The sequence below is a fragment of the Podarcis raffonei genome, chromosome 1, assembly GCF_027172205.1.
Source record: "Podarcis raffonei isolate rPodRaf1 chromosome 1, rPodRaf1.pri, whole genome shotgun sequence".
NCBI classification, from domain to species: Eukaryota; Metazoa; Chordata; class Lepidosauria; order Squamata; family Lacertidae; genus Podarcis; species Podarcis raffonei.
The window spans coordinates 118,291,643-118,305,646 of record NC_070602.1 but is presented as its reverse complement, the minus strand read 5'-3'; the positions used below and the strand labels follow the sequence as shown (position 1 = coordinate 118,305,646).

General features: G+C 41.4%; 1 protein-coding gene across 1 annotated transcript in view; it reads left to right on the top strand.

The window, feature by feature from the left end:
- Positions 1 to 14,004, top strand: part of UBR3 (ubiquitin protein ligase E3 component n-recognin 3) — an 89,066-nt gene that overhangs the window by 55,675 nt on the left and 19,387 nt on the right. Inside the window, exons 27-30 of the mRNA XM_053359955.1 lie at positions 1,153 to 1,263; positions 3,227 to 3,427; positions 4,307 to 4,443; positions 10,524 to 10,609. Coding sequence (XP_053215930.1) covers positions 1,153 to 1,263; positions 3,227 to 3,427; positions 4,307 to 4,443; positions 10,524 to 10,609 — 535 coding nt within the window. The remainder of the gene's footprint in view (positions 1 to 1,152; positions 1,264 to 3,226; positions 3,428 to 4,306; positions 4,444 to 10,523; positions 10,610 to 14,004) is intronic.

Below are 14,004 nucleotides of genomic sequence, written 5' to 3'. Positions count from 1 at the left end.
CTTGGTGCAGAAACAGAAACCTTTGTTAAGGCCCTTGAATAGTTTGTTCACCTCAGCTAAGGAATAGGGGAACAAATCCTGTTTTTCTAAAGTTACTTTTTTCCAATTTTTTTAACACACACGCGCACACACGGCTTTTATTCAGCTGGACCTCAATGGAGCTCAGTTGCAGCACCTCTCAGGTGTGCGCCATTGCCATTCTAAGAGAACAAGGGAGAAGTTCACATCACCTCTTTTTCTAGAATAATAGTACTGTGTAAAATAATAATAATAATAATAATAGGAAAAACCAGCAGCAGTTCACATCTATTATACATTAACAATCAGTTCATTCAGTTTAAAATAAACATAAATTCATATAAGCTCTCATATGTCCAAATAGGTATCCTCATGAAATTGATATCTGTAATAAATATGTTCAAATGTAGCCAGGTAGCATGGTCCACAGACCATCAAATCCTTCCAGGCTTATTTGCGATTTAGGCGAGAGGTATAAAATTTTAACCCACGTTATAAATTCTTTAGAAAATCTAAATTTGTCCAAAGTAGCAAACATAAAGTTCCTTGGTGGTATCTTAGCATGCGCTGAGAATCACTTTTCAGGTGAATGCTAATGGGACCTTTTCAGCATCTAAGGAAGTAAGTGCAGCTGGATCAGTTCTAAGACTGTTTAAAGCAGCCAGTTGGGTCACCAATCTTGGGCGATAAGCTCCCTGTCTATGCTGAATAAAACTTGCTTGATTCGCATGCAGTACGGTTAATACCACTGCCTTAACTCTTATTAGCCAGAATCTCTGTTCATACCCTAACATCTATTCCAGTTAAAGAAATTGGCCTATAACTTGCAAAATTTGTCATGGTCTTTACCAGGCTTAGATGTAACAGAAATATATGCATCATACATTGGAAGTTGAACAGGAACCTTATTCGAAGACTTTTTGATAAACACGTAGATGATTAGGGATATAAAAAAAACCGCTGACTTTCTTGGCCCTGGCTCTTTGTTGGTCTTCACTTTATGAATAACATTCTATGTTTAAATTAGACTATTAATTACATGTAATTTATTTTAATTGTGATTAATTTACATTTTAATTGGTGTGGAAATATACATGAATTTTTTTTTACCCCCCTTTTTTACCTTTTTAAAAGAGTTCCTGTCTGCAATCGGTATCAATTGGCTGGGAAGGAGGTGTGTATGTACAAACTTGTGGCCACACGTTACACATAGATTGCCATAAATCCTACATGGAATCATTGCGGGTAAGTTAAAATGGACATTTCTGGATATCGAGCTTTTTTACTCATTAAGTACTATAGGCTTTGCTGTTGACATCGATAGAATCCCAGTGATGCCTTTATGTACCATCTGGATTTTTTAAACAAAGTGCAAAATCCATCTTTTGAAATACAATGCAGTGCTTTATGCCCCCCCCCCAAATATTCTCATATATAATGCATTATGGTATTGGCCATGAAAAAGAGGTTTTCAGTGCTGTACTATTTCACTGAAGTTGGATGGGCTTCACAGTACACTGCCCCTGTTGTATTTGGTAACATTTGAATTTGCTGAACTGCTATGTTAGAAACATCTGACCATGGTCTGTAGTGATGGGCTGTGCAGGTGATGCAGCAATGGAGCTTAAATTATTGCTTCCCAGGCCTCATCTCACTGATTCAAATAAGATAACTTCCATAGTTGAATCAAAGTGGCTTGCAGCAACCACTCTACGGCAATGGGGAACGGGGTGTGGGATCTAACAGTTTAAAAAAGTGATCACAATTCACAACATGGACAAGGTATGTTCAGTGGTCTTAAAAATTAAGAGAGGAGTCCCTGACAAACAACTGCTTTGTGCTTATCACGATGAAAGCCTCACTCACCTGAGCTCTCATTGGTTCTGTGAAAGGAAGTGTAGTCACAGACAATCTGTGAAAGTAACAATTTTTTCTAGCCACCAGTGTTGCCCTCCATTGCTTGTGACAGAGTCCCCCCCCCTTAAAAAGGTAAAGGGACCCCTGGCCGTTAGGTCCAGTCACGGATGACTCTGGGGTTGCGGCGCTCATCTCACAGCATGACTAAGCCGCCTCTGGTGAACCAGAGCATCACACAGAAACACCGTTTACCTTCCTGCCGGAGCAGTACCTATTTATCTACTTGCACTTTGACGTGCTTTCGAACTGCTAGGTTGGCAGGAGCTGGGACAGAGCAACGGGAGCTCACCCTGTCGCAGGGATTCGAACCGCCAACCTTCCAATCGGCAAGCCCTAGGCTAAAAAAGCATCGCATGTCTCCCCTTGCCTTGTAACAGAGAGAGAATTAGGCTTAGGGAAAAGCTTATGGGAGGAAGTCAGTGTGACACTATGGAGACTGGTAAAGGTAAAGAGACCCCTGACCATTAGGTCCAGTCGTGGCCGACTCTGGGGTTGCAGCGCTCATCTCGCTTTATTGGCCGAGGGAGCCAGCTTACAGCTTCCGGGTCATGTAGCCAGCATGACTAAGCCACTTCTGGAGAACCAGAGCAGTGCACGGAAATGCCGTTTACCTTCCCGCCAGAGCGGTACCTATTTATCTACTTGCACTTTGACGGCTTTCGAACTGCTAGGTTGGCAGGAGCAGGGACTGAACAACGGGAGCTCACCCTGTTGCGGGGATTCAAACTGCCGACCTTCTGATCGGCAAGTCCTAGGCTCTGTGGTTTAACCCACAGCGCCACCCATCAGTGCAAGCATTAGCTGAACCCAGTCCATAGTCTTTCAAGTGTTTTGTTGAGGTTGTTACTGATACCAAGGAGAAGAAAATGATGATTCAGTTCTCTTTTCCTAAAGAATCGCTGTTGCCATGTCTACAGAGAATTGAATATTTGCTGCTATAATTTACAAGTAGAGAGTACTTATCATTAAGGACCCTTAAAAAAAAGAAAGTCTCCTCCCCCCCCGGCCCGCCCCCAGCATGCTCTTCCCTTAATATCCCTCTCCTGCTTGTTGATTACCTGCTGCAAATGGACCTTGCACTGGCATTCTGTGTTTGCATTACAGTGATGAACAGGTTGTCTGAATAATTAGAAGTCTTAACATTAAGCATTTATTCATTAAATTGCTTGGTTACAAAAATAACTACACTTTAACTTGTAGCTGAGCAATTGTTCTTTTATTTCTGGCCTTGCTGTCACTAGAACTTAACAGTGTCGCTTCACGAATTCATTTGTATTTTTATTTCCTTTAGAACGACCAGGTTCTCCAGGGCTTTTCAGTGGACAAAGGAGAATTTACTTGTCCTCTGTGCAGGCAGTTTGCTAACAGCGTTCTTCCATGTTATCCTGGCAACAATGTGGAGAGGAACCTTTGGCAATGTCACAGTAACAAGACTATGCAAGATCTCATAAAGGAAGTGGAAGATCTTCAAGAGCAGCTGGGAACTTTCCCAGTAAGCATCAGTGTAAGGCAGAAAGATCCTTGTTAATTTGTCTCCATCTTTCAACATTCCTTTTCATTCTCTCTCTCTCCTTCCCCAAACTCATTTGCATTTTATAGAATTTTAAAGCTGAATATCCTCTCCCATTTCTCTGTTAAGCACTTAAGAGCTTAAATAACGTTAACATTTTAACAGTTAAGCTCTGTTACATCACCTTTAAAATAGGAGGTGATTATGTGAGCATTTTGCTCCCGCATTTCAGTCTATGTATTTATTGGTCGTTAAAAGTCATTCTTTCCAGCTTCTCATCTTATACAGAACTGAATTGTATTACATGGAACTCATAATTTCTTTATAATACAAAGCATCAATCACTTGTAACTAGAAACCATTTGAAGTGTGTCAATCAAGAGTGCAGATTATTCCTTTTACTAGGACTTTTATGCATTTTGAAGTTTCACAGTGACATTCAAAAAGGTGCAGTTAAAATTACAAGTTTCACTGTGCTCCAGTCTTAGTTATAGATACGTTAAAACAGTACTTTTTCTTGAGACGTATTCGTGTTTTAAAATTTTGTGTTCATATTGACTCGTTCCAATGTATGCCTAGTTGAATATATTTATTATAAAATGCATATGGTGCCTTTGAGGGCAAACTCCTTCAAGGTGGTTTACAATAAAACATAGAAATAATTGTAGGATTTTAAGAGTGCTTCGTCCATCTCCATAACTGTTTAGATTTAGTTTCATTCTGTAGAATTCGGTATTTCCGCTGTTGATGTACGACTGTTAGGTAATTTTAAAAGTAATTCTTAACTTTCCGAGGGTGTCTTAATTCTGTAATCACCTCTTACTGTAGCTAAGTGAAGTCAACCACCTTTCTTTTTTACAGTCAGAAACCAATTTAAGTAAAGAAATGGAGTCTGTGATGAAGGATATCAAAAGTACTACCCAGAAGAAATATACTGACTATAGCAAGACTCCTGGATCACCAGACAATGACTTTCTTTTCATGTATTCTGTAGCCAGGTGGGTAAGACATCAGTTTTACAGTCCCTTCCTGTTTGTCAACTAGTTACCTCTTTGGTTAAATAAACTGCATGCTTGCTATTTTTCCTGTATCGTGGCAAAGCTCCCTTGACTAACTGAGTTTTGAAGAGAACTCTGGCAGTGTCATGCATAGAGTCTGAGGTTCTTCATAACGAATGTTACACCCATTCCCCTTGAGATAAATGTTTGCACTTGTACTTTAGCAAATTTTTCCATTCTCTTCCATGCTCAAATACACATACATTCCACTTTTCCTTGGAGTGAAAGTGGGGTGCCGTCCTGTGTTTTGGGGGCTCAGGGTTTGATTGCAGCTTCTATGTTGCAAAAAGGTGCTGGACGTCTGTGCATGGAGTGCAGTTCATGTACACTGAAGCAAGTGATTTTTACAGCTCTCAGTTCTTCTGCTTTATTACCTATAGCCACAAGTGTTGCTTGCAGATTCTATTTCATTCGTCTCTTTTCATTCTAATTCTTATCTTTTCTGCATTAACATTAAAAACTTTGACTATGGGGTCATGCATGAACATGTGCACACATAAACATGATTATGTAATTTGGATAGTTGGATGTTTGGATTTTTAATGTAAGGCAGCGGAGAGTGCTTAACTACTTTAGACCTGTAACTTTCCATTTATTGCTTAAGGTAATACAAGCACTTCTTACAAGATATTTTGTACTTCGCTCTAGGGCAGGAGTCGGGAACCTTTTTTGGTTCCTTGGGCAAGATCCTTATCAGGAATGACCTTGCAGGACAAATTTGAAACTTAAAAGGAGCAGGGAAAGGGCTGGAATCTCTGTTTATCAGCCTATGCAGAAATAAACCCTGTCGTCCTGCCCTTCAGCTGTGACATCATCCATGGACATAGTTTGGGGAAAACAGCCAAGTAGACCACATTGACTCCCCTGGCTGGCCTGTATTTATCTTCAGGTTCCCCCTCCTTGTTGTAGGAACAGAGAGCAGTTCTGGAAATGAGGGTAGTGGAAGAAATCCCTGAGCCCAAGCCCAAATGGGTATATTTGTTTTGCTCTATGTAACATATGGGACACAGGTGGCGCAGTGGGTTAAACCACAGAGCCTAGGACTTGCCGATCAGAAGGTCGGCGGTTCGAATCCCCGCGACGGAGTGAGCTCCCATTGTTCGGTCCCAGCTCCTGCCAACCTAGCAGTTCGAAAGCACGTCAAAGTGTAAGTAGATAAATAGGTACCGCTCCAGCAGGAAGGTAAACGGCATTTCCGTGTGCTGCTCTGGTTCACCAGAGGCGGCTTAGGCATGCTGGCCACATGACCCGGAAGCTGTCTGCGGACAAACGCTGGCTCCCTCGGCCAATAAAGCGAGATGAGCGCCGCAACCCCAGAGTTTTTCAGGGGTCCCTTTACCTTTATGTAACATATAGACCAGAGAGAATAAAAGACTGCAGTTTTTGTAGAGTTAAGATGAGAGCTGTTTTGTCAGCTGTTCCTCACTCATCAGCAGGAATACTTGAAACTTAAATTGCTGACTCCAGAAAATATATATTTCTAATACTTCCTAATTAACACACTGAGAAAAACTTTTTAAAAAAGAATTCCCATTGATAAGACATTCGAGCACATTCAGGAGCCTTCATTGCAGAAAGCTGAAAACATGAGATCAGCCTTCTTGACTGCGGTTTTCCTTATTCCCTTCCCCCGTCTTCAAAGTGTTTAAAATGTGGGAAGGAGAGCAGCTGACAGATAAGAGGGCTGATTAAGCTGGAAAGGTTTCCCCAGATTTTCATTTCATTTATAACTTAGTCTGTTTTCTGTAAAACCACGCAAGCAACTAGTTCACCCTGTAAGCCAAGCTAATGATTACCATTAGTATTTGTTACCAAGATACTACCGCTTCCAGATTTCTTCTGGTGCCTCCACCATCCCCATAATAAGCTCTTTCTAGCTTGCCTGTTTTGAATTAAGTTGCTGTTGTACACATGTACTCATTCACCTTCGATAATTTAATCATTCGTCTACAAGCTTCTCTTCCCCCTACCCCACCAGTACACATCACCAGCTGCTTTACAAGTCAGTGAAGATGCCCCAAGGCATCTTCCACCCCCTATCTCATTTTTTTTTAGCATAATACATCAAAATTATTGGTGCATATGGCTCTTTCAACAGAAGTTTGTGCAGCATTTTCTTGAACCTTCAGAAATCCAGTGAAGCTATAAAGAACAGTGATTCCTCCCCACCGCCCCCAAGATTGATGAATGGTTTTATACCCTGACCTTTATAAAAAATATTAGGAACGGAATGTGGTTGGAAAACGCATACTGCAGTCCTCAAACCTCTTGCCTCTTACTCATAAGCGGGCATTTTTGTTAAGCAGAGAATTTCAGGACTCTGGCTTTTATCAGTGGACTTTAGAGGTCGTTAAAGGTCATGCGGTGCAACCCTTTGCAGAGAAGAAAAAATCACTGTACAGAACCAGACGTAATCAAATGTTCGTGGAGAGTAAGATCTAGCTGAAGTAGCTTTGAAAAGAGCATTTTTAATTTGCTTCCTAAGTTGGTAACTTAAAAGTAAAAAAAAAAAAGGTAAAGGACCCCTGACAGTTAAATCCAGTTGCGAACGACTCTGGGGTTGCTGCGCTCATCTCGCTTTACTGGCCTCGGGAGCCGACGTTTGTCCACAGGCAGTTTTCCCGGGTCATGTGGCCAGCATGACTAAGCCACTTCTGGCGAAACCAGAGCCAGCACACGGAAATGCCATTTACCTTCCCGCCGGAGTGGTACCTATTTATCTACTTGCACTTGACATGCTTTAGAACTGCTAGGTTGGCAGGAGCAGGGACCGAGTAACGGGAGCTCACCCCGTTTCAGGGATTTGAACTGCCAACCTTCCAATCATCAAGCCCTAGGCTCAGTGGTTTAGACCACAGCGCCACCCGCGTCCCTAACTTTAAAGTGCATTGATTTTTTAAAAAAACTGCGTAAGTTTGTGCCAGGGACTAGTGGGGATGTCTCCCTTGAACCATTTTTCTCATATATCACATGTAGGTTTTGATTCTCCCGTCATTATAGGACCAGCTTCAGGCTTTTGTTGGGACAAGAGAGCTAACTTTGGGCCTGAGCCCTTTTACTCCTATAGCAGGAGCCTAGTGGCCAGAAGTTCATGAATGAGCCAGTATCTGAAACTATGGTTTGGATCTGACTGGTTCTTACTAAACAGAGTTTAAACAAACCAAGTTCTCTGTATTTGACTTAACCACTGCTGAGACCCTAGAATTCGGGAAATCTGTTTAAAAGTGGAAGCAGTTGCTTCTGTTTGCTGCCTAGTAGCAGCAAACGGGGGGAAAAGAAAGTATACAAGTACGAGACTCACTGTGGCTTGTTCACAAAACTATAAGTTTTTAGTAATAAATATTAGAGAACATGTGAACTAAACAGTTAAGCTTACAGTTATTGTTATATGCTGTTGTGAGAGTTTTCTATCTACTCTGGTCATTTAGATACATATCAAAGAAGATCTTCCTCTGACTCTCAAACACCTTTTTTGGGGAAATTTTGTGTGATTCATAATAGAGATAATCAACATCATTTCATTAAAAAAAAGCCTGCTAAGTGTGGGTAGCTTTAAAAGAATTAGTCTTCGCATAACATTGATTATGACTCTTTGAATTTGGCCATGTGCTTCTCATTAAATACATAATTTAAGTTTATTTACATAATTGTCATTTCAGCAGCATTTTAAGAAATGTAACATTAAGAAAAAGGAGGCTTGATTCCCTCTTGTCCCCAAGTGTTTCTCAAGGAGGACACAGGCAGACTTGAATGCTTGACCGGAATCCAGTTATGTAATTGCTGGCAGAGCGTATAATAAAAGCTGGTTACTAAGAGAACCCTTTTGTGCTGTGTTTTCTGCATGTGAATGGATCACTGCAGGGGAAACAATGTGTTTGAGGGAAATGTTTGCCCTGCACTCATGTGGGATCACTTTTAGGCAGGGGTAGGCAACCTCAGGCCCAGGGGCCAGATGCGGCCCAATTACCTTCTCAATCCGGCACGCGGACGGTCCAGGAATCAGCTTGTTTTTACATGAGTAGAATGTGTCCTTTTATTTAAAATGCATTTCTGGGTAATTTGTGGGGCCTGCCTTGTGTTTTTACATGAGTAGAATGTGTGCTTTTATTTAAAATGGGGCAAAGGAATTCGTTCATCCCCCCCCCCAAAAAAATAGTATGGCCCACCACATGGTCTGAGGGACGGTGGACCGGCCCATGGCTGAAAAAGGTTGCTGACCCCTGCTTTTAGCCATTTGAGAGTTCAGATGAAAGTCATGCTTAAATCAGAGAGAGAGAAAAAATTCAGACAGGCTTTTGTGAGGTCTGAATATTCTGTCAGGGGAAAACTGTCCAGTAAAGCTCTTGAGCCATATGGAGGAGAATGTTTGGAAGCACATCCAAAATGAATTTATTTGCATTAGACTAAGTCAGGGGCACCCAACTTTCAAGAGTCTGCGATCTACTCACAGTATTAAAAAACTGGCAGTGATCTACCCATTGTCAGAGTTGTTGAGCTTTTTTTAGGGAGCTTTTTTTCTCTCTTTCTCACTGTGAGAGTGACATCTCACAGCAGAGGACTTGTGTCCTTGCTGCAATGAAGACTAAACCCTTTGGAAGTGAGTGACTTTCAACTGCTGTAAAACTAGGCGCACCATTTCAGTGGCCACCTCCTACATATCTGTGGAAGGCATTTTTGCCACATCAAGTATGTCTTGTTCATTTAGAGCAATTCTTGAAGTTGTCTTGGGTGTTAGTGTCTGTTTTTACACTGGACATGCATGTTTTGCTGAGAAGCAAAGGTGAGAAACCTTTGACATCTGACAAAATGGACTGCTTAAAAGATTTCCAATAACCGTTAAGCAAATATTTTTCCTACAGTAAGTGCAGGCGATTTTACTCGAGGCAGTAAATTAGAAAAATTAAAAAGGTGTGCAAATAAACACTTGTCTCATTAATATTCCACAGTGAATTAACCTGTGATCTGTGTTTCCTGTTCTGTCCACTAATACGAAATTCGTGTCCCAGCTTCTTTGCTGGTAGCTTTTTAGAAGTTCAGCAAGCGCTGCAAATCGCCCAAAGAGTGGAAAATTCCCTTGTCACGTGGATGGCCTTATCAGCAGCAACCAGATGGAGCTCAGAGCCCAAACATTATCAATGTTAAATTGCTTTTTCCTGGAGTAGAGAGGATTAAAGCGTTCCTTCAAAAATTGGTGACATAAGCCACTGCAAACTTAGGGATATTAATATTTTGAAACGTTACTATTTTAGTAATGTGCTAATATATTTTAACAAACATTCTGTAAAGAAAGTCATCTTCTGACTGATGCATCTGGAATCTTTGCAAAATATTTTGCTTTGAATGAAATACTTCCAGCTTCCCTGCATTCTTCTGATTAGCTGTACTCAGTGTAATGCCGCAGTTTAGTGGCTAACACAGCACACCTAAGGGGGTCTGCTAAAGTGACAAAACCTCTTCCCTCTCTCCTCCCTCTTACTCCTCACTGTGGGAAGGAAATAGCAATTGATTGAGCTGTTGGCTAGAAATTTAAAGCACTGGGAGAAATCAGGTTTCTGCTCAGCTTCCTGAATAGCTCTGGAAAATCTAGGCAGCTTGAAATCAGGTGGCTCTGGAGAGACTTTGTCAAATACTGTCCTGCCCATATTTTGTGGGGAGGGTTCTGTGCGTATTTGAGGCTGAGACTTCTCCTAGTAATGCAATAGCTGGTGGCTGGCGTCACAAATATATATTTACAGAAATACGTTTGCAGTAGTCCCACCCATACTCCGTGGTAAGCTACTTTTGAAAGTTGCATAAAGGACAATATTTGCATAGTTATTGTTGGATTATGCACTGGGGTGTATAGGTCGAGAGACTCTCTTTCTACCAAATCTTCTGGTTGCAAAACAATAAAAGGGGGGTGGGGGAATAGAATAGATGCACCAGCCTTGATCAAAGTGAAGGGAAACGTACAGGGGCAGTTTCATTTCTTTAAAACCTCTAGATAATTTACATATAACCTACTGTATTCTTTTTATTAGGACCAACTTGGAACTTGAACTGGTTCACCGGGGAGGCAATCTGTGCCTAGGAGGTGCAAGCACAGCTGGGAAGAGATCGTGTTTACGTATGTATAAAGTTGTCTCAATTTAATTTAGATTGATTTAAATATTTATTTTTTATTTATTAAATTTGTATGCTGCCCTTCATCCAAAGTTTGCAGGGCGGTTCACAATGTAAACATACAAAATGAGAACACAAAACACGTAGTAAAACAAACCGATAACCCCCCTCCCAAATTTAAAAGGCCATAAGAGTGTTAATCAGCTGAATGCCTGGTTGGAGAGAAATGTTTTCACCTGGTGTCTAAATATATGTAATGAAGGCGCCAGGTGAGTCTCTCTGGGGAGCGCATTCCATATTATGTTCTCAGGGTCCTGTTCAGTTCATATGGGGATATGAGCCGATATGCCCCAAAGATCCATGATGTCAACTCAGACTACACTGATGTGTGTGGCAATGTTTCTAACGTTATGGCGGACGGCGTATTAGACAGCTTCATTTAATTCATGTGGTTTATTTGGTACAGTCGTACCTTGGTTTTCGAACAGCTTAGTTCTCGAATGTTTTGGCTCCCAAACACTGCAAGCCCAGAAGTGACTATTTTTGGAAGCCGAACGTTCGGCGGGGCTTCCGCGGCTTCCGATTGGCAGCAGGAGCTTCCTGCAGCCAATCAGAAGCCACACTTTGGTTTCCAAACGTTTTGGAAGTCGAACGGACTTCCAGAACGGATTCCGTTCGACTTCCAAGGTATGACCATATTTGGGTTTGGTAGTACAACTTAGGGCTGTATAGATTGACCGTGTTTATGAAGTGGATAACTTTCTAAGGACACATGTAAACACAAGGACCTCCCTTTCCGCCATCTAGTAGGATGTAGATCTTTCCACACTTTGTAGTTGTACTGTCCACCTATAGAGGCTATTAGATTACAAAAAGTGTGGGAGGTCCTTGGATGGCTGAGAATGGCCAGAGGACTTTATATCATGCATTGCATGTGTGGGGCTTAGCTGCATGCTTTTGAGGATTCCCACCATGTGTGGAAGGGAGAAGGTAATAATAATAGTAGTAATAATAATAATAATAATAATAATAATAATAATAATAATAATAAATTATTTATATCCTGCCCTCCCCAGCCGAAGCCACGCTCAGAGCGGCTAACAACAATAAAAGTAACACAGCATTCTAAAATCAATTCATTCTAAAATCAATTCAGAATCAAATTCATGGCAACCATTGGGCTAGAGTTCTATGAGGATTACCAAAGGGGGGGGGGGTCAGGCTGTGCCCTGGCCAAAGGCCTGGGGGAACAGCTCTGTCTTGCAGGCCCTGCAGAAAGATGTCCAGTCCCGCAGGGCCCTAGTCTCCTTTGACAGAGCATTCCACCAGATCGGGGCCACAGCCGAAAAAGCCCTGGCTCTGGTTGAGGCCAGCCTAACCTCCCTGTGGCCCAATGTATCCTCTATTAACAGAAATATCCAACCAGGAGCTAGAAGTATCAACTCCTTTCAGCCAAAAAGCTGAGCTGTAAACAGGCTGCAAAGCAGGCCGCAGGGTTGAAACGTTAGATGTTCCAGCTGGGTTAAAGCTAGTAAGGCTGGCAGAAGAAGAAATATAACTTGGTGCCACTAACTACAATACAAAGCAAAGTTGTCAGGGTGGGCTTCTTTGAAGATACCACACATGATGGTCCACTTCTGATGTAATGCTAAACCATGGTTTGATACTGCATGTATGAACAAAAGTGATCTTCAGGCTTGCACACCCATCCTCTTCCAGTACAACTGCAAGGAGATTGGAAGCATTGACTTCCTGGACTTCATTGTTACATCTGAACTGGTGGTGGCGGTTCTGGTTAGTTCAAACTGTGGTTGCTGTAACAAACCAGGATCATGAGCCACACTTTAAACTAACTAGAGTTTTGCCAGTTCTGATATAAGGATAAAGATTTGCAAATAAACTCTGGGATGGTTTTAAAAAGGAAATGGAAGTTTTCAATCTCTTTGCAGCTCTGCCAGTTATGATAACTTCCATTGTAGCTGTTTATCTCAACTATATATTTAAGTAATGGAATTGATCGGAATCGTAATTTTGAATTTTTTTAATGGGGGGGTTCTCTCTCCCCCCCCAATTTGCTTTCTCCCTGTTTAGATTCAAATCTGTGATACACTTATTGTATTGACTGGGATAGGGCCGTTTTGTTACATTCTCAACAACATGCTTCTGTTCAAGTACAGCCCAATGAAAATCCTTGCAGATCTTTACTCCCATAGATCTTTCAGTCATTTTCTTGAATTTTGCGTAATGAGGTCTCGGTCTCTCTCTCTCTCTCTCTCTCTCTCTCTCTCTCTCTCTTTCTCTATCTCCCTTGTGATTGAGTACAGTGTTCTGCATGAGTCTTGTAACAATTGTAAAGTTTGTTGATTAGATATGGAATATGGTGTCCCAGGTGAGCTCTTACAGCTGCAAGTGTCAGTGAAGATGTGGGAGCAAATAGGTCAAGTGCTGTTTTAGAAGATTGCGCGGAGGGGGCAGCTGTACACTGAGAAGTAAAATTAGGAATGATTAATGTAGCTGTTCATGCCGTTGGCTTAGACAGGGTGACAAGAACAGTGAACTAAATCTAGCTATTTAAATGGATCCTTTTTAAGGCCTAGATCTTCAGGTGTGTTTTAGACATAGTACACAGCAAGCTGGTAGTCTAATACTACATAATCTGCTGATCTTTATTGGTTTCAGGAAAGCCAAAAAGAGTGACTATAATCTCCATTATTGTCAGCTGTTATAGGAAAGCTTGCAATTGCTTTTTGAATTTTGCAAGTCTTCAAGCACTTTCCTTTTACAAGTCTTCAAGCACAATCTTTTGCCCAATGTGGGGCACAAACCCACGACTTTGAAATTAAGAGTCTCATTGTCTTCCAACAGAGCTGTTTATAAATTTTCTATTAGTTTTGGGTGATATCCAACATTTGTCATACTTGAAGCTTGTTGAATTCAATGGACATTAGTAACTGGTTTGCTCTGGGTATAACTTAGTTAGCTAGGATAGCTAGGATCCTTTATATTTTAAAACAAATATGAACTATAGCTCTCCCTTAGATGCAAGATGTCCTTGGCTGGGTTTAAGTTTCCCCCAGTACTCAGAGGCCGGAATGCTGGTGTTTCAAAGAAAGTTATTGGCTGTTTCAGCTTCTGAAGCCTCAGCTTGTTCCTCCAGTGCTTAGTGTGGGCTTCTTTCCACTGAGCTATATAGTGCTAAACTATGCTTTAGCTTTATGTATGAATGCCGTCTCTGTGTCATGTGTGAATGCTCCATTAGACTGGTGTCAGGGGTTTATTTATCCTTGAAAAGGGGTTTAGATGTGATTTAGGCTTTACATACTTGGAACTTGGTGTGTAAGGGATCGGACTGTAAAAACAACTACCACAAATACAAAATTTGCAACCTAAGCTGTAATC